The sequence below is a fragment of the Ascaphus truei genome, chromosome 9 (genome assembly GCF_040206685.1).
Source record: "Ascaphus truei isolate aAscTru1 chromosome 9, aAscTru1.hap1, whole genome shotgun sequence".
Lineage (NCBI taxonomy): Eukaryota > Metazoa > Chordata > Amphibia > Anura > Ascaphidae > Ascaphus > Ascaphus truei.
In genome coordinates this window covers 67,538,287-67,562,758 of record NC_134491.1, presented here as the reverse complement: position 1 = coordinate 67,562,758, position 24,472 = coordinate 67,538,287, and the positions used below count along the sequence as shown (strand labels likewise).

The 24,472-nt window shown below is 44.1% G+C and overlaps 1 protein-coding gene across 2 annotated transcripts in view; it reads left to right on the top strand.

Annotated features, from left to right (window-relative positions):
• Positions 1-24,472, top strand: part of TAFA3 (TAFA chemokine like family member 3) — a 311,698-nt gene that overhangs the window by 8,607 nt on the left and 278,619 nt on the right. The window contains exon 1 of one of the 2 annotated variants that reach the window (XM_075615289.1): positions 5,733-5,805. The exons of the other annotated variant lie outside the window; for it this stretch is intronic. Within the exon in view, the coding sequence (XP_075471404.1) occupies positions 5,795-5,805 (11 nt within the window). The 5' untranslated portion in view covers positions 5,733-5,794. Of the gene's footprint in view, positions 1-5,732; positions 5,806-24,472 lie in introns of those variants that run through there. 2 annotated transcript variants of the gene reach the window in all.

The window sequence follows — 24,472 nt, the reverse complement described above, 5'->3', positions numbered from 1 at the left end:
GAAAGAATAAAACATTGAAATGTTAATCGTTTTTCTGCTGAGTCTTTGGCTGGTCAATTGCAGACAGTGTGAGTGCTGCGTCAATCCTGGTTGTCTTCTATAGGAGGTGGAACAATTAAAACAAGATCTTCTGGGTGTCTATTTTGTCATGATAAAGTTCTCATTACTGCAGCAATCCAACTTACACTGGCGACACACTTTATTCGAGCTCGGCTAGTCCCACGAATTCGGGTATACCCGGGTGTATTGAGGTTTGTGACTGTTTTCTGCCCGAGTGCATTGAGTTATTTTCCGGCAGGGATTGAAGCATTTTATTCCCGCTGGCTGCAATACTGCACAGTACATATATATATACTGCATTACAATTCATGAATTTATGCCATCTGGTAGACACGCGAAGCATTCCAGCCTATTAAATCCTAATCATTATCATTTAACAGATCAGCCGCCCGTCAGCCAGGCATGAACCCAGGCTGGGAAGGCAAATGCAACGGGGCTTGTCAGAGGTGAGGAGCGGCGCATTCCAGGTATCTGCCAGGTACATACCGGGTATTTGCTCGAATAAAGTGTGTCGGTACAGTACTCTGCAAATCCCATGCAGGAGAAGGTATATCACTGCCTCCTCCGCTCATTAAACTCTATACTCAGGAGGGCTCCCATAAAAACAGCTCAGAACAAATCCATGTTTAAGGTTGCTGTTCGACTATAATAATTTAGAAGTTTGGAATTCAGGAGACTTTGCTAAATAATTCAAATAGATGGGGTCATTTATCAAAGTATCTCTGTTGAAAACCAGATGCGAAAAATAAGTTAGTCCAAAAAACAGCATCAGTTTTTATCAAACAAATAAATCCCATTGATTTTTCAGTACTACATTAGTTTGTAGCTGGAAGACTTTGATAAGCAGCACCTGCAAAGATGGCAAAGATTAGTGTAAGTGCATGAGAAGTCTAAAGAATATAATCACTGAAGTCAAATGCATAGAAGAAAAAGGATATATGTTTTAGAATCGAGTTATTGGTTCTTGTTTTCTCTTTTGTTCCATTTAATATATTCCTTGGACCGATGGACTTACAGTTGCATCTTGAATACAGGGAAAGAGACAGCATGGCAAACATTTTGGGAAATGTATTCCATTGAACAGTAGAGACAAAAAAAGATAGAATGGAGACTTGAGTCTTGAGCAGAGAAAAGAGGCGAGTAGGGATAAAGTAAATGTTCATATTTACTGAGCCCTGTGTTCTGCCACAAAACACATTCCGGCGCTGGAAGACACCTTACTGCTCATTCAAGTCAGTGGGCTGTAAGGTGCCTTCCAACAGCAGAAGGTTCCTTATGGTAGAAGATTGCATGGTACAAAGTATCGGTGGAAAGTACAATCCCACTTAAGTTATAAAAAGATATCGTAAACAACTCCACAACCTTTGGCTTTTCTGTTGTCTTTAAAATGAAGGAAGATTTTCTTTTCGTCTGGGCCTTTGGGTGAGGGAGTGCTTGTCAATCAAGTGTTTACTGAACATTTAGTGGTCAAAGGGCCAATAAAGATAAGAAGAAAAGAGGAGGGGGCTTTACCTGTTTGAGTTCTTGTTGAACACGCAGTGACATCAGACAAAATGGAGCAGCCAGAGGAAATGAAAGCCCTCCCAAGACTCAGCTCACCGTGTTTGCAAACGAATAAAAACTTGTATAGTAGATCTGTGATTTTTATAAAGAAAAATGAATCAGGCAGATTTAACCCCTTAAACGCATCAGTTCCATTAGGTTTTTTTGACTGCGAAATTTAGAAAAGTAGTTAACCACCTGTATAAGAAGCTATCCTACAGAACACCACGTCACATTTTTTTCCAGAGCACATTAAAATAAGTTTTGATTAAAATATTTCCATGAGGCTCATCTTGAGATTCATTTAAATTACAGCCTTATTTCCACTGACCAAATCATTCTCAATTTAGTTTTGTTTTGAAAACACACAACCCCCCCCCCCCCCCAAAAAAAAACAAAAAAAAACAAGCAAAGCAATAAAATAAATAAATTATCCAATGCCGACAGACTGCTGGCAAGCATCTTAAAATCCCCAGGCACAAGTTAGTGATAGGTCATTAAAGGCAAAGAAACCTGAGTTTGCATAGTGACAGATTAGCTGGCTATTCCAATCACTGCTCCACAAATTCAGTTCAGCCTAGTAAACAGATTGCCCGAGTTTACAGCACACAAGGCCATATGTTAAACTTGTAAAAGGTATACAGAGATTTCCACCAGAACTGCTGGGTGTTGGTCAATAAACCTTAAAAATCTGTTTACATTGCATTCTTTGTTTCTCATTGTTTGTAAAATGTTTTCCCATGACATATACACTTGTCTAATTTCTTTTAAGTGTATGTAAGAGACAAAGGTAACAGAGACTTTTTCATTAAACTTTTATATCACAAATGCAAAATCACCAGAAAGCAAGCAATTTTACATGATAGAAGTACAGTGCCCTCGTGACGCACCTGGTACGTCGTGTGCACTTGCTCGTTTTGTAGGGACAGATTGGGCTCCCTGACATCTGGGCGCCAGCCGTGTCATGTGATCGCTCCAGAATCGATCAGAAGTGTTGATTAGAGATGGGCGGAAAGGTCAAAATCCGATCCGTCGAGGCGCATGCGCGAGGGCTAAGGGAATGGCTGCTTAAAGTAAGAGCTCCTTCCCCGTCGGCGATATTAAGCTAATTATATACCGATTAAACCGAAAATCCACACAAAACAAATATATAATCAGGGAGCGGAAAAGGTCGGGATGCAAACAAGACCGAAATCAGGACGGGCTACGGCCATCCTCACCACCTATTTTAATAAAGCGGACCCAGCACGGACGAACAGAGCGGGAACCCCATCACCACATGCAGTCTCTGATTCAGATGAGGAGCGTGAACAGGCAGACCCCATGGAGTCTCAATCAAACGAGTCAATGACCAGAAAAGTGATGCGGGAGTTCTGCAATGAACTCAAAACTTACATGCACAAAGAACTTTCTGACATAAGACGAGATATCAATAACATCGGGGCTAGAACTGATGAGCTGGAGACACGACTAGACACTACAGTAAAAGCTGTATGCAAGAATGAGAAAACCTCAGCAAGCCTGCAAGCCCAAATCAATGACCTCGCTAGCAAGCAAGAAGATACCGAAAACCGGGACCGCCGGAATAATATCCGGGTACGGGGGGTCCCAGAGGAATACACTGACCCTGACGACTTTGTCACAAGATGGCTGGCTAGCCTCTTCCCGGACAAATCGGAATCAGACCTCCACCTCGACAGGTGTCATCGGGCTCTGAGGTCCAAACCTCAACCAAACGACCCCCCTAGAGACATTATTGTCCGGCTCCATTATTTTAAAATAAAAGAAGCAGTGTGTCAACTTGCCAGAGCCACAGGCAATTTAGAATTCGAGGGGGTCAAACTCCTGATTTTTCAGGACCTGTCCCCTACCACCCTGCTTAAAAGAAAATACCTCATGCCCGTTACCAGATTGCTCAGGGATAAGGGGATAAAGTACCGTTGGGTTTTTCCCTTCGGTCTCCTCGTGCTGAAGAATGGCGCTGCTCATACCCTGCGCAAGATGGAGGACCGAGATCGCTTCCTGCAAAAATTGGGCCTTCAAAATAACAGCACTGACCTGATCGAAGCAGCAACGTCCTCTCCCGAGCCTGGCTGGAACAAAGTGACACGTCAATGGAGCAAATCGCGGGAAAAATCCCTTAATTGATGCCCAGCTGCAAGCAATTAAGCCTTAAAAGGGCAATCCACTGGACTGTCCGTTTGTTCACAAAAATTCAATTATTTACCCGGGAACGGCAGCCATCTTGGAGTTTTCATCAAGGAAAAGCTGAAAGGTTTGGAGCGGTTTCCACTTCCCTCCCTGCGGGGCCCCGCGACATCACACTGTTAAGGTCCCTTCAATCGAGGGTCTCTACTGCTCAGATGTGGGCTCCAAATTATGTAACTTAGAGTCTGGGTGCGCACCCTGGATCCCAATAATGACACAGAGTCACGTATTAGTTTCCTCAGACAAGTAGTCAAGACAAGACTGCCGAGTTTTTGTATTACAATCTATTTATATCAAAGTAGGCTAACACTAGCCAATCATTCAATGCCACACCTACTATGCGGCAAAGCTTATCCAATTATTACATTAGTTAGTAGAAAAAAGGCACGATGGGGGCGGGGGTCTTGTCGGCTGATGCAAGTTTCACAGGAATGCCGCGTGTCCTTGCTTTCTGAAGTTAGGTTTCGTTTTCTCTGTAATCAGTCGGCTTTAGGTCACTTTGCTACTTCCTTATTGCGTGGGCGAGAGTCTGTGCCAGCGGAATTCCACAGTCACCTCGGATAGAAAACAGTATTAGTAAAAAAGCACAGCAAACAGATATAAGATGGAGACGAGTGGTTTCTATAAAGCATAGAGATATGATCTCCATATTTTATCCTTCACAACACCAGGTCGTGAGTGGCTGCTGCACAGACCGGGTGGCCCTCCCCTTCGCCCTCCTCCCGTCGTTGCCCCCCTCCCCCCCTGCCCCCGGGCCTGGGTGTTGGAGACAAGACGCATGTGGGCTGGTGGTGGGGGGGGGGGGGGTGGGTATTGCATGGCGGGCTGTGGTGGAGCGCGGCGGCCCGGCGGGGGGGGGGGGGCCTGGATCCCCGATATAGGAGTGAGATCTCCCTGCAGTTATGAGACACAGAACTTACTAAGGGGCTATATTGATATAATATTATATCTCCTGTCAATGATGTGTCCGGGGGAACGAGAAGACTACATCAGAATCAACAGATCCGCCAACGTGAAAGTCCTCAGAGCACATACCCCTAGAAACCACCTTGATAGCAGCTCTCTGGCTACATATGACACAGGGGGATGGAGGGTGGTTGTTACAGTCTGGGCATTATTGCCATTACACCACAACAGTCAAAGGAGTGGGCTACACATCCCTACACATGGCACTGTCACTGTGTAACAATTAAAGATCAATTAGAGATTAGATTCACAAAAAAAAAATGATTAGACCCACTATATATATATATATATATATATATATATATATATATATATATATATATATATATATATATCCCCAATTCCCCAAAAGGGGGGAAATTTAGGTTAAAAATAATTACAGAAGCATTTATAGCAATAATTATAGAATAATTATAGAAGCAGCTCTAGGCGGGATATTCGTGTATCTAGATGGAAGCTCCACAGGCCCTTAAGATACTCAAACAGGGCACCCATGGTAAATAAGGTCCAGTACAGGTAAAGACAACCCGAACCTGGACACGCCTCAGACTGTTCTCCATATATTCTCGGGAATTATGGATTTGTGGAATACAGGTTGCTGTTCTTTTTATTAACTTCGCAGTTAAGGTTAAGGTTATTAAATAGTTATGTGTGTGTTTATATATCATATATCATCGTGTCTGAAAAGCCGAGGGAGGGAGCCACCCACCCCTGGCCCTTGCCATCTTGCCGATTCAGAATGTCCTGTGTAACCACAGGACACTCACCCAAGTCCTTTGGAGGGGAGAAGACCGATTTGACCTGGTCCATCGTACACCAGATTGTAGTGTACGGGAATCCAGCCTTCCTCCAAAGGCAAGAGATCCATTGGAGTCTCAGACCCCACAAGGATCTCCGTTGTTAAGTTTTTGTATGTCTCATCCCTTGTTTTTCCTTTCTACCCCCCCCTTCCCCATCTGGCCGCTCGCCGCGCAACACGCTGAAGGACCCCTCAGAGGGACACCGATGTTATGGACAGATGCAGACAAGGTAAAGATCACTTACAATCACCACACACCAAACACTAAGGTTAGAGCATTCCGACTAGGTATGCCGTAATGGGGTTAATAATCATATCCCACAATGTGAAAGGCCTAAATAGCCCGAATAAACGACGTGTAGCTTTTGCTGACTACCAGTGGAAAAAAGCTGATATCATACTACTACAAGAAACACATTTTAGCATAAAGAGCGCCCCAAAATATCTAGATAAAAGATTCAGACAATTTTATTTCTCATCCTCCTCAAAGAAAACAAAGGGAGTAGCAATTATATTCCATAACAAGTGTCCTTTTAAAGCAGAAAAGATCATTAAAGATAAGAACAGAAGATATATAATCCTCATAGGTTCTATAAATAGTCAAACACTATCTATTGCATCTATCTACGCCCCTGGCGATGTGGACCCCAATTTCTTCACAAGCGTTTTCAATAAATTAAACAAGGTTGCACAGGGCCCTTTAATAATAGCGGGGGACTTCAACACAGTCCTCGATCCTACCATGGACAGATCAAACCCTCAACCCCGGCAATCCAAGCATGTGCCATACACTCTACGTCAGGGTCTGAAAGAGAATAATCTCCTAGACATCTGGAGGGAGCAACACCCCACTGATAGAGATTATACCTTTTTCTCTCACCCCCACTCTTCATATAGCAGAATCGATTACTTCTTTATCTCTAGCAGACTGGTTCCGCAGATCTCCCATACAGGGATCCATGATATTTCATGGTCAGATCATGCGCCTATAGAGCTAAGGTGCACCCAGCTAATTCTGGACCGACCTAGAGCAAACTGGAAACTTAATGAAGCCCTCTTAAAAAACCCTGCCACCGCCCAATTAGTAGCCAACGAAATAGATCAATTTTTCCAACTAAACCACGGTTCAGTGGACTCCTATCTATCCCTTTGGGGGGCTCATAAAGCCACGCTCAGGGGCATACTAATTAGTATTGCGTCTAGAAAGAAAAGAGAACGTGAATACAAAATAAATTTACTACAATCTAAATTGAAAACCCTAGAGGACAAACATAAACAATCCAATAACCCCAACCTACTCAAACCAATAAGAGATGCCAAAATAGAATTAAATCTTCTATTAACATCCCAGGCTGATATATCCCTGAATTGGCCAAAGAGGAAATTTTTCGATAAAGCAAACAAGCCAGATACTATGCTCGCCAACAAGCTGAGACACAGACCCCCTAATTATAGTATTCAAGCCATTAAAAGATCCTCAGGCTCTATCTCTGGCAATCCATCTGTAATTGTAGACGAATTCAAGTCATTCTACGAGAAATTATATAATGGGGATAAAATAGTTCATAACCAGAATACTGAACGATCCCGTGAGTCATTTCTCTCGAGTTCAAAGCTGCCAAAGCTGACGGAAGAGGAGAGAGGGCGACTGAGTCTTGATTTTACCATGGAAGAGCTAGATCTAGTTATAGACAACCTTAAGACCTCGAAGGCTCCGGGGCCAGATGGCTTCTCAGGCCTCTATTATAAGAAATTCAGTAAAATTTTGGCCCCATACCTGCTCAAAATGTTTAACGCGGTATTAGCAGAACAACCCTTCCCCGAAAACATGCTCCAAGCGTCAATCTCTGTAATTCATAAATCTGGCAAAGACCCATTAGATTGTAAAAGCTACAGACCTATCTCGCTTATCAATACGGATATCAAAATCTATGCTAAATTAATTGCCAATAGATTAAGTCAGATCCTACCTAGACTAATACACCCAGATCAAGTCGGCTTCATTAAGGATAGACAAGCGGGAGATAATATCCGATGAATCATTGATCTGTTAGAAATAGCCAAATCACAAAAAGTAAAAATGATGGTGTTAAGTCTAGATGCAGAAAAGGCCTTTGATAGGATCGACTGGGCATACCTAAAAGCTACACTTGGAGCATTTGGTTTCAAGAATAAATTAATATCAGCTATCATGGCGCTATACACTGGTCCGACAGCTAAAGTTATGCATCAAGGCTACCACTCGGACATATTTAAGATCAAGAGTGGCACGAGACAGGGTTGCCCCCTCTCGCCCTTACTCTTTGCCATGTGTATGGAGCCTTTAGCGGCACATGTGAGAGAGAATCCGGATATCTCCGGTCTCAAATTAGATAATCAAACCCACAAAATAGCCCTCTATGCTGATGATGTGCTAATGGTCTTGTCAAAGCCACTCACCTCTCTCCCTAACCTCTTCAGCCTATTAGATAAGTTTAACAAAATCTCAGGATTTAAAATAAACCAGTCAAAGTCAGAGGCCTTAAACGTCAACATTCCAAAACCAGAAGAAAAACTAATCTCTTTAAACTTCAACTTTCGCTGGCAGCTTAAGGCGATCAAATACCTAGGGGTATTTATCACAAGTGAATATAAATCAATTTATAAAGCAAATTATCCCAAATTAATTAAAACACTGAATGAGGATATAAGAAAGTGGGCGAAATTCAATATCTCCTGGATAGGAAAAATATATAGCATAAAAATGAACATTCTCCCACGCATCTTATACTTATTCCAAACCCTCCCAGTGCCGTTAAATTTGAAGGAAATTAGAGATCTACAATCCACCATCTTTACATTTATATGGGGGGGCAAAAAATCTAGAATTACTAAACAGACCCTACTGAAACACCCAACAGAAGGGGGATTAGCAGTACCTTGCTTGATTTCATACTATCGAGCGGCCCAATTATGCCAACTCTCCCAATGGCAAGCACACCCTGATTTGAAGCGATGGGTAGCATTGGAAAGCAAAGCTTGTTCCCCATTGGAACTAAGCAACCTATTATGGACCCCAAAAATAGCAAGAAAATCCGCTATACAACAGCCGCTATCCTCAATGACCAATTCATTAGCAATCTGGGATGTTACCAAATTTAGATGCGGACTTACGTCCAGAAAAACCCTAATGACACCCCTATGGGGGAACCCACACTTTGCTCCAGGTATGCCTAGCGCTAACTTTCAAATCTGGAAACAGCATAATATTATGAGATTACAAGATCTGGTGGTAGACAACAAACTCATATCATTTGCACAAATTAGAGAAGAGAAAAATATCCCACATTCAGAATTTTTTAGATACCTCCAGATCAGAGCCTTCTACAATAATTCAACCCCATACCCACCTCTGACAACATTCGAAAAGCTCTGTCTGAAAGAGACCAACACAAAGGGACTCACATCGCAGATGTATAGAGAAGTGATCGGTTCTGGAATTAAAGTCACCCACAAGCTAGGTTACATGCTAAAATGGGAAACGGACTTAGGAGAGACCCTAGATGTAGACGAGTGGACCCAAATTGCAACAGCAGCTGCTAAGAGCTCGATTTGCACAACATTAAAGGAGAACGCATATAAGGTCCTAATGAGGTGGTACCTCACCCCGCTTAGACTATCCAAATTTGTAAACGGTAGTTCTCCACTCTGTCCTAGACAGTGTGGAGAACCCGCTGATCTGCTACATATGCTGTGGTCCTGCCCCCGTCTGATTCCAATGTGGAAAAAAATCATTAATTGGCTTCAGAGGCTTTTAGGCCTCGACATCCCATTTGATCCCGGTCTCTTCCTTTTGGGAAGAGCATGACAGGGCTTCTCAAAAGCAACTCTTAAACTAATAGCACATTTTGCTACAGCCGTGCGGTGCGAGATTGCAGCATTATGGAAACAAAGTGAAATTCCTGTTATCCCCAAAATCCGGAATAGAATTTGGTACGTATGCCAGATGGAAAAATTGACAAGTTTAGTCAATGACACTGGCGAAAATTTCCTAAAAGTCTGGACGCCTTGGCTGGCCCAGACAGACATCCCTGGGGTGGAGAGAGCCACCGTTTTGCTTTAATAGTAGTTAGATGCATTCTCCGGTAATGGAGTAGCCCACCCAGCAGCAACAAATCAATCCAGACATCGGTCCCTGAAGCGTTGATCAGAGCCGCGGCCTCCCAACCTTCCTCTCCCCCTCCCCACCCTCTCCCCCTCCCAACCCTCTCCCTCTTCCCCCCCCACCTAATTTTACTTTATGATTATTTATTATTTAAGTTTATGTTGTTGCTTATAACTTTGTTTTGATGACAATGTTTGTGTTCAGCTATCATACATAAGAGGTATGAATAATGCATGTCACAGTACTGGAAATAAGATGTATATATGCTGTATTTTCACAAAAATAAAAAATACAAGTTATAAAAAAAAAAAAAATCCGATCCGTCAATTTTCCGCACTGTTTTTACTGAAATTCGATCCGCACACGGAAATTCCGAAGGCGGATTAGGCAACGAAAATACGGGCGGATACGTCAGCACCCGTCATCAAATCCGTACCACAATTGGATTTGATCTTAAATCCTTTGGCGGATTCCGAAATTCCTGAAATATGGAATTTGCTGGAGGAGGAAGAGGGCAGGGTCTCTCTCTGCCTCTACCTCCCCCAGCAAATCCAATATTTAAGGAATTCGGGAACCTCCAAAGGATTTATGATTTGTAAAAATAGAGAAAAAAAACTCCAGCCTTTTTTAGAACGGTCTGCGGAAATCGACGGCTGAAAGGAACTTGCAGATTTGAATTCCTGCAAACATTTTGCCCATCGCTAGTGCGGATATCACCGAACCCCGGCACTGTACAGGTTAACTATTAATCTATCCCTCGTCCTCCCCTCCCCGGTAAAAGGCCGATTCCGTCTACCGGAGGTAGGTGAGATTTCTGGCCGTGACTTTCTGTGTGATATGTAATTTTGCAAGTTCGCCTCATTTGCACGCAGCATTTGCACGCAGCATTTGCACGCAGCATTTGCACGCAGCATTTGCACATCACACAGATGCAAGTCATGTAAGGAAAACTCAATTTTCGCCCAGTTTGGACATGTGATAAGTGCTTAAGGAATACGACGAGATGCAAATGCCCTTATTGCAGTTTCATGAGTAAGCCCCAAAGAGAGCTATGTATCAAGATCATGCAATTTGTCCCATAATGCGCATTCAAAAACGTTTTATTTGTGTCAGTTTGTGCTGGCGTCAAATGTATGAAACTTGTCACTCTTGTTTCTTCCATGTGGAGCAGGTCTTTGGAGCGGAAGTTATTGCCGTTTAAATGGGCAGCCCCTCCTAGAATGAAAGTGCTATAAGGACAGCGGCCTTTTTAACTAATTAAATGGAGCTGGTTGACACTTTTTTTTTAAAAAATCTGACAAATATAAGTATTTAAAAAAAATGTTTTTCAACTTTTAACATTTCAATGGTAAACATGCTTTGGGAGGTTTTTACAAACTTTATCTGGCCTCTTTTGGTGTTATCAGGCTGTTCGCCAGTTATTGTAACTAGGGGTGAATTGTTGTCTTTGTAATTTGGCCCATCATGAGTCCAACCGAGAAACATCAGTAGATGACATGCTTGGCTTCAGCCGGCCTGCCGAAAAGGGATGTTCATTAAATGTTAACAGGACACAAATAAGTAAACGAGTTACTTTAAGGGAGATTGAATCGTTATATTAAAACTGATTACACTGATGAGTTGTTTTTTATTTTTTTTATATACCTGGTCTTTGGGACTGCCCCAAGAGTCATATTTTGAATGATGCATCTCATATTTTATTGCACTACCTGCCCTCAAAATCATGCTATCACCACTGCTGCGAGATGTATCCATTGGCAGCGATGCAGAGTCAAAATGAGACACTTTTGAAGCAACACCGCAGTGTCTCATTCCTGAAACTTGTGGCCCAAAGCGATTTTCCCAGAATCACAGTGAACACAAGTAGCTGATTCAGGAATGAAATAGGGTAGATCAGAGGTAGCCAACTCCAGTCCTCCAGAGATACCAACAGGGCAGGTTTATCCCTGCTTCAGCACAGGTGGCTCAATCAGTGGCTTCCTGTTCGGCAGAGCCACTGATTGAGCCGCCTGTGCTGAAGCAGGGATATTCTGAAAACCTGACCTGTTGGTGGCCCTTAAGGACTAGAGTTTGCCACCCCTGATCTAAAGCCATTGGAAACTGGGCAGGATCCAATGCTAGGTAAAATCCATCTCTAAATCCTCTGCTGTGTGTATTATATAGTATATGCAAGTGATCCAATGCTAGGTAAAATCCATATTTGAATGCTGTTTTCTGTCTACCCCTAATCAAATTAAGTGTTGCCACCTAGGCAGGGAACACCCTGTGTAGAAAACCATTTGTTTGAATGTGCCTCAGATGTGCTAATTAAGCAGACAGAACAACATTGTCAGGTGACTTTTTAGGCCTATATAAACCCAGTCAGAACAGCTAGTCTGCCTGCAGCCCATATCAAAGTAGCCCATTATAAGTGGCATGACTATTGAACAACTGAAGTTTAAAAGGAAGGTCAAAAGAAGGGAGGAAGAAGTGGACACCCCATCTGGCCCTGATTCCTGCATTTGAACTACGCTGGAAAGGAGGATATCATCAATACCAGACTGCATCATTACTGCTGTGATGCTGCCTTTACCATTTATATTTGCTGTGACTTCACTTCTTCTCAAATTATGCACTTCTTTTTACCAGCCTCAGTATGTCTCTAACTCTATTCATATATCTCCATCTCTCCTTTCTTCACCACTTCTCAGTTCACATGAACTCCTTTCTTACCTGCGTCCTCTGACACCACACAGCTATATCCCCTGCACTAAAAAACACCCCTACAAATCCTCCTCACACATCCTCTTTCTATCCATGCTTCTCCTCCTTGCTTCTGGGGATATCTCTCCCAATCCTGGTCCCTGTCTTATTTCAACTTGCTCTCGTCCTCGCCTCCCACATGCAACTTCTACTCCTATTGGTGTCAACCCCTCCAACCTCATACCCATCCCCTGCCACCCTCCCTCCTCTCTCCCTTTCTCCTGTGCCCTTTGGAATGCTCGCTCCCTCTCTAACAAGTTCCTCTCTGTACATGACTTCTTTCTCTCTCACTCTCTGCTCCTATTTGCTATAACTGAGACCTGGCTCACTCAGTCTGACTCTGCTCTGGAAGCTGCCCTCTCCTATGGTGGCCTTTCCTTCTCCCACACTCCGCGCCCTGATGGCAGGGGTGGAGGCGTGGGGCTCCTGCTCTCCTCTGTCTGCCGTTACCGAACCCTTCCTATTCCCCCCTCTCTTGCTTTTCCCTCCTTTGAGGCTCACACTGTCCAGATCTTCTCTCCTCTCCCTGTTCATGTGGCGGTCATCTATCGCCCACCTACCTCTACTCATCCCCCTTCTGCCTTTCTCTCTCACTTTGAATCCTGGCTCTCTTTCTTCCTCTCCTCAGACTCCCCTGTTCTTCTCCATGGGGACTTCAATTGCCACATTGATGACCCCTCTCTCCCTTGGGCTTCCCGCTTTCTTTCTCTAACCTCTTCTTTTGGCCTTCAACAGTGGACTGCAGCCAGCACCCACAAGGATGGCCACTACTTAGACCTGGTTTTCACTAAGAAATTCTCTTTCTCCGATTTCTCCATTTCCCCTTTTCCTCTCTCTGACCATCATCTCATCTCATTCTCTTTATCTCGCTTCTCCCCTTCTCCACCTCCATCTACACCCCGGTTCTGCAGAAACCTGCGCTCTATTCACTTACCTGACTTTGAGTCCACTTTACGCTCCTCCCTCTCCTCTCTCAGCTCTGCTACAGACCCTGACAACCTGGTCAGAAAGTACAACTCTGTCTTGTCCTCGTCTCTTGATCTACATGCCCCGCTTTCTCTCTGCCGCCCTCGCCCTTCTAACCCTAGACCCTGGCTAAATTCCCACACGCGCATGCTGCGTTCCTCCACTCGTTCCTCTGAACGCCTCTGGAGGAAGTCTCACACTCTCGCAGACTTCCTTCACTACAAATTTATGCTATCCTGTTTCAACTCTGCCCTCTCGCAAGCTAAACAAGCCTACTTTTCTGCACTAATCAACATGCACAAGTCTAACCCACGCCGACTGTTCTCTGTCTTTGATACTCTACTCAAACCACCCTCAGCTGACTCTCCTTCCTCCATCTCCGCTCAGGACTTTGCTGACTATTTTAAGGAAAAGGTGGAATCCATGCGTCAGAACATCCCCTCTGTTTCTTCTTCCCATCCTACACCTCTTCCTAACTCTCCTCCTGCCTTCCTTGAGTCTTTTTCCACTGTCTCAGAGGAGGATGTGTCGCTGTTGATCTCCTCTTCGCCCTCTACCACTTGCCCTCTTGACCCCATTCCCTCCCATCTCCTAAAACCTCTAGCTCCTACTATAATCCCTACGCTTACACACATTTTTAACTCCTCCCTCTGCTCTGGAACCTTTCCATCCTCCTTCAAACATGCAACAGTCATACCATTACTCAAAAACAGCAAGCTTGACCCTACCTGTCTTTCTAACTATCGACCTGTCTCCCTCCTGCCTTTTGCCTCTAAACTACTTGAACGTCTTGTATTCTCTCGCTTGCTCCATTTTCTCAACACCTATTCTCTCCTAGACCCTCTACAATCTGGCTTCCGCACTGCTCACTCCACCGAAACAGCCCTCACCAAAATAACTGACGACCTCCATGCTGCCAAAGACAGAGGTCATTACACTCTGCTCATATTACTCGACTTCTCTGCAGCATTTGACACCGTGGACCACCCTCTTCTCCTCCACATTCTCCATACTCTAGGTATTCGGAACAAAGCTCTATCCTGGATCTCATCCTACCTCTCCCATCGTACTTTCAGTGTCTCTTCTGCTAACACCTCCTCCTCCTCTATTGATCTCTCTGTGGGGGTACCCCAGGGCTCTGTCCTGGGACCTCTTCTCTTTTCTCTGTACACACTCTCTCTAGGTGACCTAATAACATCTTTTGGGTTTAATTATCACCTCTATGCCGACGACACACAAATATACTTTTCAACACCTGACCTTACACCTGCTGTACAAACCAAAGTTTCTGAATGTCTCTCTGCTATATCATCCTGGATGGCCCTCCGACGCCTTAAACTCAACATGGCTAAAACAGAGCTCCTCATACTTCCTCCCAAACCTGGCCCTACTACCTCCTTCCACATTACTGTTGGAACTACAATCATTCACCCAGTAGCCCAAGCACGCTGCCTAGGGGTCACACTCGACTCCTCTCTCACATTCGCCCCTCACATTCAAAACATTTCTAAAACTTGTCGCTTTTTCCTCCGCAATATAACTAAGATACGCCCTTTCCTCTGTTGTTCGACTGCTAAAACTCTGACTCAGGCCCTCATTCTCTCCCGTCTTGATTACTGTAACCTCCTGCTGTCTGGCCTTCCTGCCTCTCACCTGTCTCCCCTACAATCTATCCTAAATGCTGCTGCCAGAATCACTCTACTCTTTCCTAGATCTGTCTCAGCATCTCCCCTCATGAAATCCCTCTCCTGGCTTCCGATCAAATCCCACATCTCACACTCCATTCTTCTCCTCACTTTTAAAGCTTTACAATCTTCTGCTCCTCCTTACATCTCAGCCCTAATTTCTCGCTATGCACCATCCCGACTCTTGCGTTCTGCTCAAGGATGTCTACTTTCTACCCCCTTTGTATCTAAAGCCCTCTCCCGCCTTAAACCTTTTTCACTGACTGCCCCACACCTCTGGAATGCCCTTCCCCTCAGTACCCGACTAGCACCCTCTCTATCCACCTTTAAGACCCACCTTAAGACACACTTGCTTAAAGAAGCATATGAGTAGCACTGTGGATATTCTGAACACAGGATACATAAAGATTGGCCCCCTGCAGACGCACTTACCAGAACTCCCTCCTACTGTCTCTGTACGTTCTCCCTACCTACCAATTAGAATGTAAGCTCCTCAGGGCAGGGACTCCTCTTCCGAAATGTTACTTTTATGTCTAAAGCACTTATTCCCATGATCTGTTATTTATATTATCTGTTATTTATTTGATTACCACATGTATTACTACTGTGAAGCGCTATGTACACTAATGGCGCTATATAAATAAAGACATACAATACAATACAATACAATACAATCTGCAAGGCATTTCTGAGTAGAGTTAAATAGGTGGATTTATCAATCTTAGGCCTGGGACATAGTGCCGTTAACCAGTGCTGAGGCGCGCTGAGGCTCAGGGAAAGCGGTGCTTTCCCTGGCCTTACGCAGCGCGCCATCAGGGGGAGGGCCGGGGGCAGGACGGGGGCGGGTCAGTGACATCACGGAGCTGGATCGTCCTCATTGGGCGAACCGCTCACATAACCGGCCCTCGCTCCGACAAGCGGGGAAATGTCAAAACGCCGTCAGAAACACGCTTCCCCAAGCGTGCTGACGCGTGCGCGAGCCCCTGCTAAAGCCGCTCTCATTGCAGCTGCAGAGGCTCAGTGCCGAGCAGCAGCGCGCCTCAGCATTATGCGCTGACCATGTCCCAGGCCTTATATAGCAAAGCTGGTGCCACCGCCCCAGTGTCAGAATTATCCGCAAAGAAAAATTGAATTGAAAGTAATTTGTTCTGTTTCGTTTACTTTGATAATATTAAAAGTAAAAGCGGTTTCTTAACCCTTTTGTAGCCAGGGGGGGCGGGGGGGGGCACAGCACTAGAGTGTCATGGCCCCTCAGGATCACATGATCGTGATATCCCTAAAACCCAGAAAAAGACGAGTCCTCCTCCATCTCCCCGCATTACCGGTCGCGTTCTGCCCTCCATAGGAGAGTAGAACGCGATCTCCCCTAGAAAATGAGCACTCAAAGGTCATCAACAGATCATGAGGCTCCGGGAGTGCCAGACCCCATAATGCAGTGCAGGGGGGGGGGCAGCTCCAGTCCTCAAGAGCCACTAACAGGCAAGCTATTAGGCATATCCCTGCTTCAGCACAGGTGGCTCAATCAGTGGCTCAGTCGTTGAAGGAGCCAGTGATTGAACAACCTATGCTGAAGCAGGGATATCCTTAAAAACTGGCCTGTAGGTAGTCGTTCAGGACTGGAGTTGCCCCCCCCCCCCCTATCCCCCTCCGGGCTGGATGCACAACGTTTTGTTATAACCCAACGCTACCTAAAATCCCAAAGTTAATCATATGCAAAAACACCATCCGTTCTACATCTCATTAGCACAGGTGTGACGTCAGCTTATTGTAGCATAACATATATACAAATTGGCTTGCAATGTAGCAGTGCGATTTCTACATTTAGAACCCAAGTCTAATAGCAAAGGAGTTATTTAGTTGCTTCTTCTGATCAAAACATGATTCAAGCCACCTAACCCCACCAAGGTAAACTCCAATATAGCAGGTACCTTCCCTAGAGGCATATTATTTCTTATTGTCCTGTGGACTAAGGTTGGTGAAATATGAGAAAGGGACCAAAGGGTTAAATGAATGAAGCATAATGCTTTTTTGTGATTTAGTGCAATTAAAAACTGGCATAACCCAGTAACAAAGTTCCCTTAACCTGCATTTATTGTAGAATAACGTTCCATTATCTTCCAACAATGTGACATCAAGTATGAGTTACAGTAGTATTACTTCGATCCAGACCCGGAATCACTGCAGGTCTTTAACTGAAGGTGAGAAAGAGGAGGAGAGGGGAAATAACGTCATGTTAGTTAAAGGAGCAATCCAAGACGATTAATTTATTTTATTGCAATTTTTATTCTTTATCTTTTAATAGAGGTTTGAAGGAGGGGGTCTCTGGAGCTGAACCCCATTAATTTCACCTCCCCCCTGCTTCCAGAGACACTTACCTCCAAATGGGGTGCCATTATTTCTGCAGTTATCAGCTTCTTCCTCACATGAGCCAATTGGAAGCCGCATCGGGTAACGTCCTGGCTTCCTATTGGCCCTCATGGCCAGGGAGGTTTGAAAAGAAGCCAAAAGGTGATCCCTGGAGTGACTACCGGCACCCCCTATAGAGGTAAGTACCTCAAGATGCAGGTTGTCCCCGGAGCTGAAATGAATGGGGTTCAGGTCCGGAGACCCCCTGCTTCAAAATGCTTAAAATAGCATAATAAACCATTTAAAAATTAAAAAATAACTATACAATCATAAAAACAATTAGGAAACTAAAATTATATAACTAAAATCATAAATGAATTAAAGAAGCACCTTCATTTTTTTTTAATTCCACTGTAGAGATGGACACTTGGCCTGGAGTTCTGGTTCTAGATAAGTTTGGGTGTTCAATTTGATTGTCAAAATCCTAAGGGCTTTGGTTTTGTAATGTGAGATTCTGATAGGTTTTTCAGATTTCACACATGATTTTCTTCACCTTTATTACAAAAACTGATATATATATACGATATATATATATATATATATATATATATATATATCAAAAAATAAATAGATGATACCGTTCTGTGGCTAACTAAATGCTTTTATTTGTGCGAGCTTTCGAGATACACTGATCTCTTCTTCCGGCGATGTTACAATGAATGAAGCAAGCAAAAGCTATACTATAAACAGTGTCTATTGGTACTGATACCTCTACAATTCCAATAGACACTGTTTTTAAGTATACCTTTTGCTTGCTTCATTCATTGTAACATCGCCGGAAGAAGAGATCAGTGTATCTCGAAAGCTCGCACAAATAAAAGCATTTCGTTAGCCACAGAACGGTATCATCTACCAGTATTTATTTTTTGATTATTGAAGCTCGGCTAACACGGTACTGATACCTCTACATGTATATGTATATATACGTGTAACGGGTATTCCCTCCTGTCTGACCCACCCAATCTCACATTAGCCCGTGTGGTCTAACCGGTCCCCATTACATGATAGTGTATGGTGATGCACCTGCAGGTAATAGGACTCCTGAGTCTCCCGCACAATGGTTTTAGGGGATGTCATCAGGAACAGGTAGCTGAGGTAGTGGGTGCGAGTCCTACCTATATCATGTGCAGCGCCTCCACCTCATCAGGATCTGTGCTTCCGCAGGGAGATGGTCCTGGTGAGGAACTCCTTCTCGGTGGTGACTGCCACTGCAGAGTAATCTCACACTCACACAGTGGGGGTTTCTTTAACAAGGGCATCTTTATTGATGTACTCGATGAAGTAGACTGCCCCATGCAGCTGTCAGCCTCAGCCGCACATTCCTCCGTGCTGTCCCTTTGCCTGGTACTGCCCTCCCAATTGGAGTGGGATCCCCTCTCCCCGTAGGGAGATCACCCCTGTGCCAGGTCCCTGGACACAGTGTGGCCTTGACAGGCTTGATTTGGAAACCCGTGCCACTAGTTACAGCACTAGTGGGCACAAAGCTATCCTGCAATCCCTTTCACAGGAGCCAAACACTTTAGCAACAATAAACTAACTTGACATTGTTGTGCCTTATATACCTCAGGGGGCAGGCACATCTCTGATGTCACTAACCAGGTACTCAGAGCATGCAGCCACTCCCATCCATTCATAGGGCACCTCACCAGGGTGTGAGGGAAAACCTCCATAACTACTGCTGGCATTCCTGTACTTACCAGGGTTTACTGCCAACAGGGAAGATGTCTGCAGGCCATTATTATGCATGGCTACATATATAATATATATATATATATATATATATATATATATATATATATATGACAGGCAATGAGAGTCTAGAGTGGAATCTACCAATATCAGTTTGCATTGATTCCTTTGGGAAATCCATAACCTGCAAATACAGTGAAAAGACTGCAGCTTCCTTAGGGAAATTGAACGAAATTACTATGTACTAAATTGCTAAATAAACAGTAATTTCTAGGATAGGATTTTGTATAATAACCTCCTACAGGGAGATGAAACCACTTTATGCCACCCAGTAGAAAATTGAAAAGCCGAGCGCTGGCATAATTGATAACATGCGTTAGATAGCTGTTATGTTTAACCTCTTCAGAACTAAAGGGGACCATGAGAAATGTTCCGTAGCAGTGCCAACAAATGGTTCTAGCTTTGATTTCGCTTTAGTACTCTAGAGCACAACTCTGCTATGACAATCAATTCAATGCGTTTTCCATTAAGACAGACATGCCTACGTCCATATCTACTAAGTGGCGCTATGCCACAAGGCACCTTCCAATAGTGTAAGGCACCTTATGGCCCATTCAAGTGAATGGGTTGGATGGTGATGTATGTCATAGCAGCGTTTAGTAAATATGGGCCCTATTTCAAAGTTATAGTACAATCATACTGTATGAATGCATATAAAGGTGTTCGTGCTAAAGGAATAGCTTGGTGGTAAGAACACTCACTGCCTGGTGCATATACATTGATTGTTCTGTTTACGTGATTTATATGTGCATACTTTTGTAGTATTTTATATGTGCTTATTTGTGCGTGTTTATATGTGTATATATATTATGTGTGCATGTGCATATATGTGTATGTACAGTATGTGTATGTATATTACATTTATGGGTGTGTATATATTGTATGTTTTCAGTGTGTACATGTATGTATTTAATACATTTATGAAGATGCGTATGTATGCGTACATGTATGTATATGTACGTACGTGTACACAGTGTATTCACAGTGACTACCACCCACTGTTTGTCTACACTGTTGCGCCCTATGTCTAACTGTCTATTGCTCATATTTTATTTTGGTCTTTGTGTGAAACACCGTGGCAGCACTTTGGGACATCATTTGTATTGTTTTATATGGATCTTTTTGCGCACCTATACTTTTTCTTGTCTGTATACCTTTCACACATGTATATAACCTGTGTATGCACACTGTTTGTGTTATGTGTATGCACACAATAAAAAAGAAAAAAACAGTGAGGGTGTGGGGCAAAACATACAAGACGCAAACATTACAGAAACAAAAGATAAGACGGAAAGTGATCTAGAAATATATAGTGTATACGTGCATTATATGTATATATTCGCCAGTGCATACAGTATGTGTGTATGCATGCTTATATGCACTATTCCCTGGTAACAGTCTTTATATACAGTAGATAACCAGACATTAAAATGGTTATGGTAGGTTTATATATAGATAGATAGACTATATACACAGACTGTCCTGTCCCACTCCCCCACGTATGTCCCCTAACTGTCTAAGTTGCTTTTGCATTTACATAGATTAAAGCCTTTTATATCTGTACCCTCTCTGCCCGGTTCCTAAGGAGATGACATTGGTGTGCAATATTTGGTTACTCACCATAGTGTAGGATTCAGGTGGCTGAGCGATGAGTTAGCAAGGGTGAAAATGATGGGAGCATGGAACTTGTGTAGTATAACTCCAATCTTTATTCAGGTTTCCAAGCACAGGGACACTTCACACACATACGCATCATAGTTGACATAGTTGGACGTTGCTTTACATCACTGTTTGTTATTCATGAAACGGTACTTCGCTACGTGCCCACTCTTAACACTCACACACAGAATAATAGAGACAACATTGAGGTACACGGTCCCCTCAATCAACCAGTGCTGCAGGGCATAAATCCACTTAAGTTGCGGGGGGTGCTTTCCCCTCACTCTTTTTTATCCATGTTATAATAAAGTTTTTTTCAGCACAGTCCAGCCTTTGCCAATTTGTTGCGCTGTCGTGCCCGCTGTTAACTTCCCTCCCCGGTGAGGACATCCTCCTTAAGAATAATGTCTGTTATACCCGGTCTATTTTGGGCCCATACTGGGATCCTGGCCGGTTCTGTGCAGGTAACAACTACACCCCATTCATGATTGGGAGCTGCCACTTCCTTACAGGAGACTACATATGTGTATCCGCCTGTAGCACTGATCCCGAGAGCCCTCAGCTTGTGGCCCTCTGTGGCGTGTCTGTCTCACCTCTCTGGGACCTATGTTTTACACTGGCCATCTCATTGGGATCCTTGCCAAATGGGCACTGTCTCTATCTGTAACATAACAAACAGGGGGACCTGATCTCTTCTCCCCGATGCTCCTCGCCTTTTGTCTACCAGGAACCTCCCTTCAAGAACCCACCCTGTGAGGCCTAACATATACTGCTCTACTATTAACCCCTTGCAGCAAATTGGTAACCCTATTGAGGGGGGCATACATGTCTCTACTGTTAATTTTCACACTAGGTTACTGTCACAGGGACTCCAGGAGCAGGTAGGACCTTGATGGCAGGAACAGCAGAGAAGGCAAGGATTGTTGGGGTGATGGGCTGAGGTCGGTGGCAGGCAGCAAGCAGGATCGTCGAGGTCACAGGCAGGGTTCATGGCAGACGGCAAGCAGGGTTGTCAGGGTCCAGGCAGAGGCCGGTGGCAGGCAGCATGCAAGGCTCGTTGGGGTCCAGGCAGGAGTCAGCAGCAGGAAGGCAGAAACAGGGCAGGGGAGCAGGAACGGAGACTAGGGAGCAGGAACTGAGACAAGGGACTCACAAGCAGGAAACAAACGGGGACAAGCCAGAACACTAGCAAGGGCCTTTAATATGTACAGGACTAAACAGAAGCAAATCAGGGCATGGCAGAAGGAGTCTGGACACAAAACAAAGGCAAGGGAGGAACAGGAAACTATAAGGACAGAGGACAGGGGCAACACGAGGAGACAGACAAACAGAGGAATCCCAGAGCAGACAGAAACAGCAGCACACCCGGTGGACAGACAAGGGAACGACAAGGGAACTGTGGCTGGGAGCAAGATGTCTAGGAAGACTCTGACAGTTACTTGTTTCTACCTTATCTTATTTCCCACTTCCTCTCAACATCCATTACAACCAGATATCCCTCTAACAAACATTGTATATAATAATTTTGTTTCTGTATTTCTGTCATACCAGATGAAGGACCCTTAGAGGTTCGAAAGCTTGTAATGTAACGGGTATTCTGTATGGCCTGACCCACCCAATCTCACATTGGCCCCTGTGGTCTAACCAGTCCCCGTTACATGGTCGTGTCTGGTGGTGCACCTGTTGGCAACAGGACTCCTGAGTCTCCCGCATGATGGTGTTTGGGGATTGTCAAACCAGACAGGCAGCTGAAGTAGTGTGTGCGAGTGCTACCTATATCCAGTGCAGCGCCTCCACCTCATCAGGATCCCTGCGTCCGGATGGGGATGGTTCTGATGAGAAACTCCTCTGTGGTGCCTTCCTCTGCAGAGTAATTCCAGACTCATACATGAGGGTATCTTTTATCAAGGACATCTTTATTGGCATGGTGGTATGGGCCAGCTGCCCCTCATAGCTAGCAGCTTAGCCGCTCATCTCTCTGCTGCACTCCATTAGGAAGGTTCCTTCTCCTCTAATAGAGTTGCTCTCCACCTCTCCCCTTAGGGAGATTCACCAGCTTGTCTCTGTCTCTCTGCTCAGAGCTGCACAGACTCACAGCTCTTGCATCAGCCTCTGCAACACTGTTGCAGACCTCCACATGACTCTCCTGAACAGAGTCAAAACACCAACTCAACTGAACTAACTTTAGGAAGTGCTGTGCAATATATCAGCTTCCAGAAAGACCCACCTCTTCTCTGTGTCACTAACAGGGGACACAGACAGGCTGTCACTTCCTTGGCTACTATCTTACACATCACCAGGGGTTGAGGGCAAACCTCCATGCTGACTACTGGCAATCCTGCATACTTACCAGGTTTACTGCCAGCATGAGAAAGAGATATGTACACCAATTTTACACATGGCTACATAACATATCAACTACTTTCTGGTCCAATAGAAGGTATCATATCACCTACTTCCTCCTTTGTTACTGCCTTTTGAATCTGTGTCAGCTCTTCTCGTGACATTGGACAACTCTCTTTATCTACCTTAGGCATCAACAGTAGTTTGCAAACTCTTTGGAGCAAGTGATATGGTGCCTGCAAAATTCCCTGTACATTGTCAGTGCTATATAAGAAAGACAGTGGGTTGCATTAGCAAATTATGTGTATTTTAAAAATAGAATAATGGGGATATTTACAAGTGGCCAATTTATTCTGCTTTTGAACATCTGAATTACACACCCACAGAATATTTCCCTTTCTCAGGCTGAAGGAGTAGTTTAGTACAGCCCAACCCCGTTATAACGCGACCCGTTACAGCGCGAATCCGCTTATAACGCGATGCCCACGTGGCTCCCAATTTTCGTATTTATGAATACTTTACAACACGATTATTGGTGTCTTAAATACTTTATTGTACAATGCATACAATTGTACATTATTTCTAACGTGATCCGCATATAACGCGATGTGATTCTTTGGACCTCATACACAGCGTTATAAGGGGGTTGAGCTGTAGTTACGAAGCTGTCATTAAAGTGGCTGAACCTTTTCGAGTCACTCCTTATGACCTCGGACATGTCACTTTTCCACCCTGTGCAATATCAACATAATTTAATTGTAAGCTCTTTAGGGCAGGGAGTGATGGTGCCTGCAAAATAGCATGTACAGTGCTGCTAATATTAGTGCTCTAAAATACTAAAATATTATCTATTTGTATCTGTAGTCATAAGATAAAAAACCACTGCTTAAACAGCAAACCATTACATATGACCACATAAGTAGAGATGGATGTTTATTGTCTGTGGATTTGGATCCGCTTCGGATTGGCCGGTCCGTTTAATACACAGATTTCGGTTGATCATTCTCAAAAAGTGCGATCCGCCCTTTTCTGATTTTTTTTCTATCACTGACATTCCACATGGTGGATTAGTAATCCGCGGTCAGATTGTTATTAATCCGCACTCCGATTCAATCCGAGGGGGGAGAGCGAGAGACAGAGAGCAGATTTTTAACAATCTGCGTGCAGATTTCAAATTTAATATGGATTCGGATCAATCCGTTC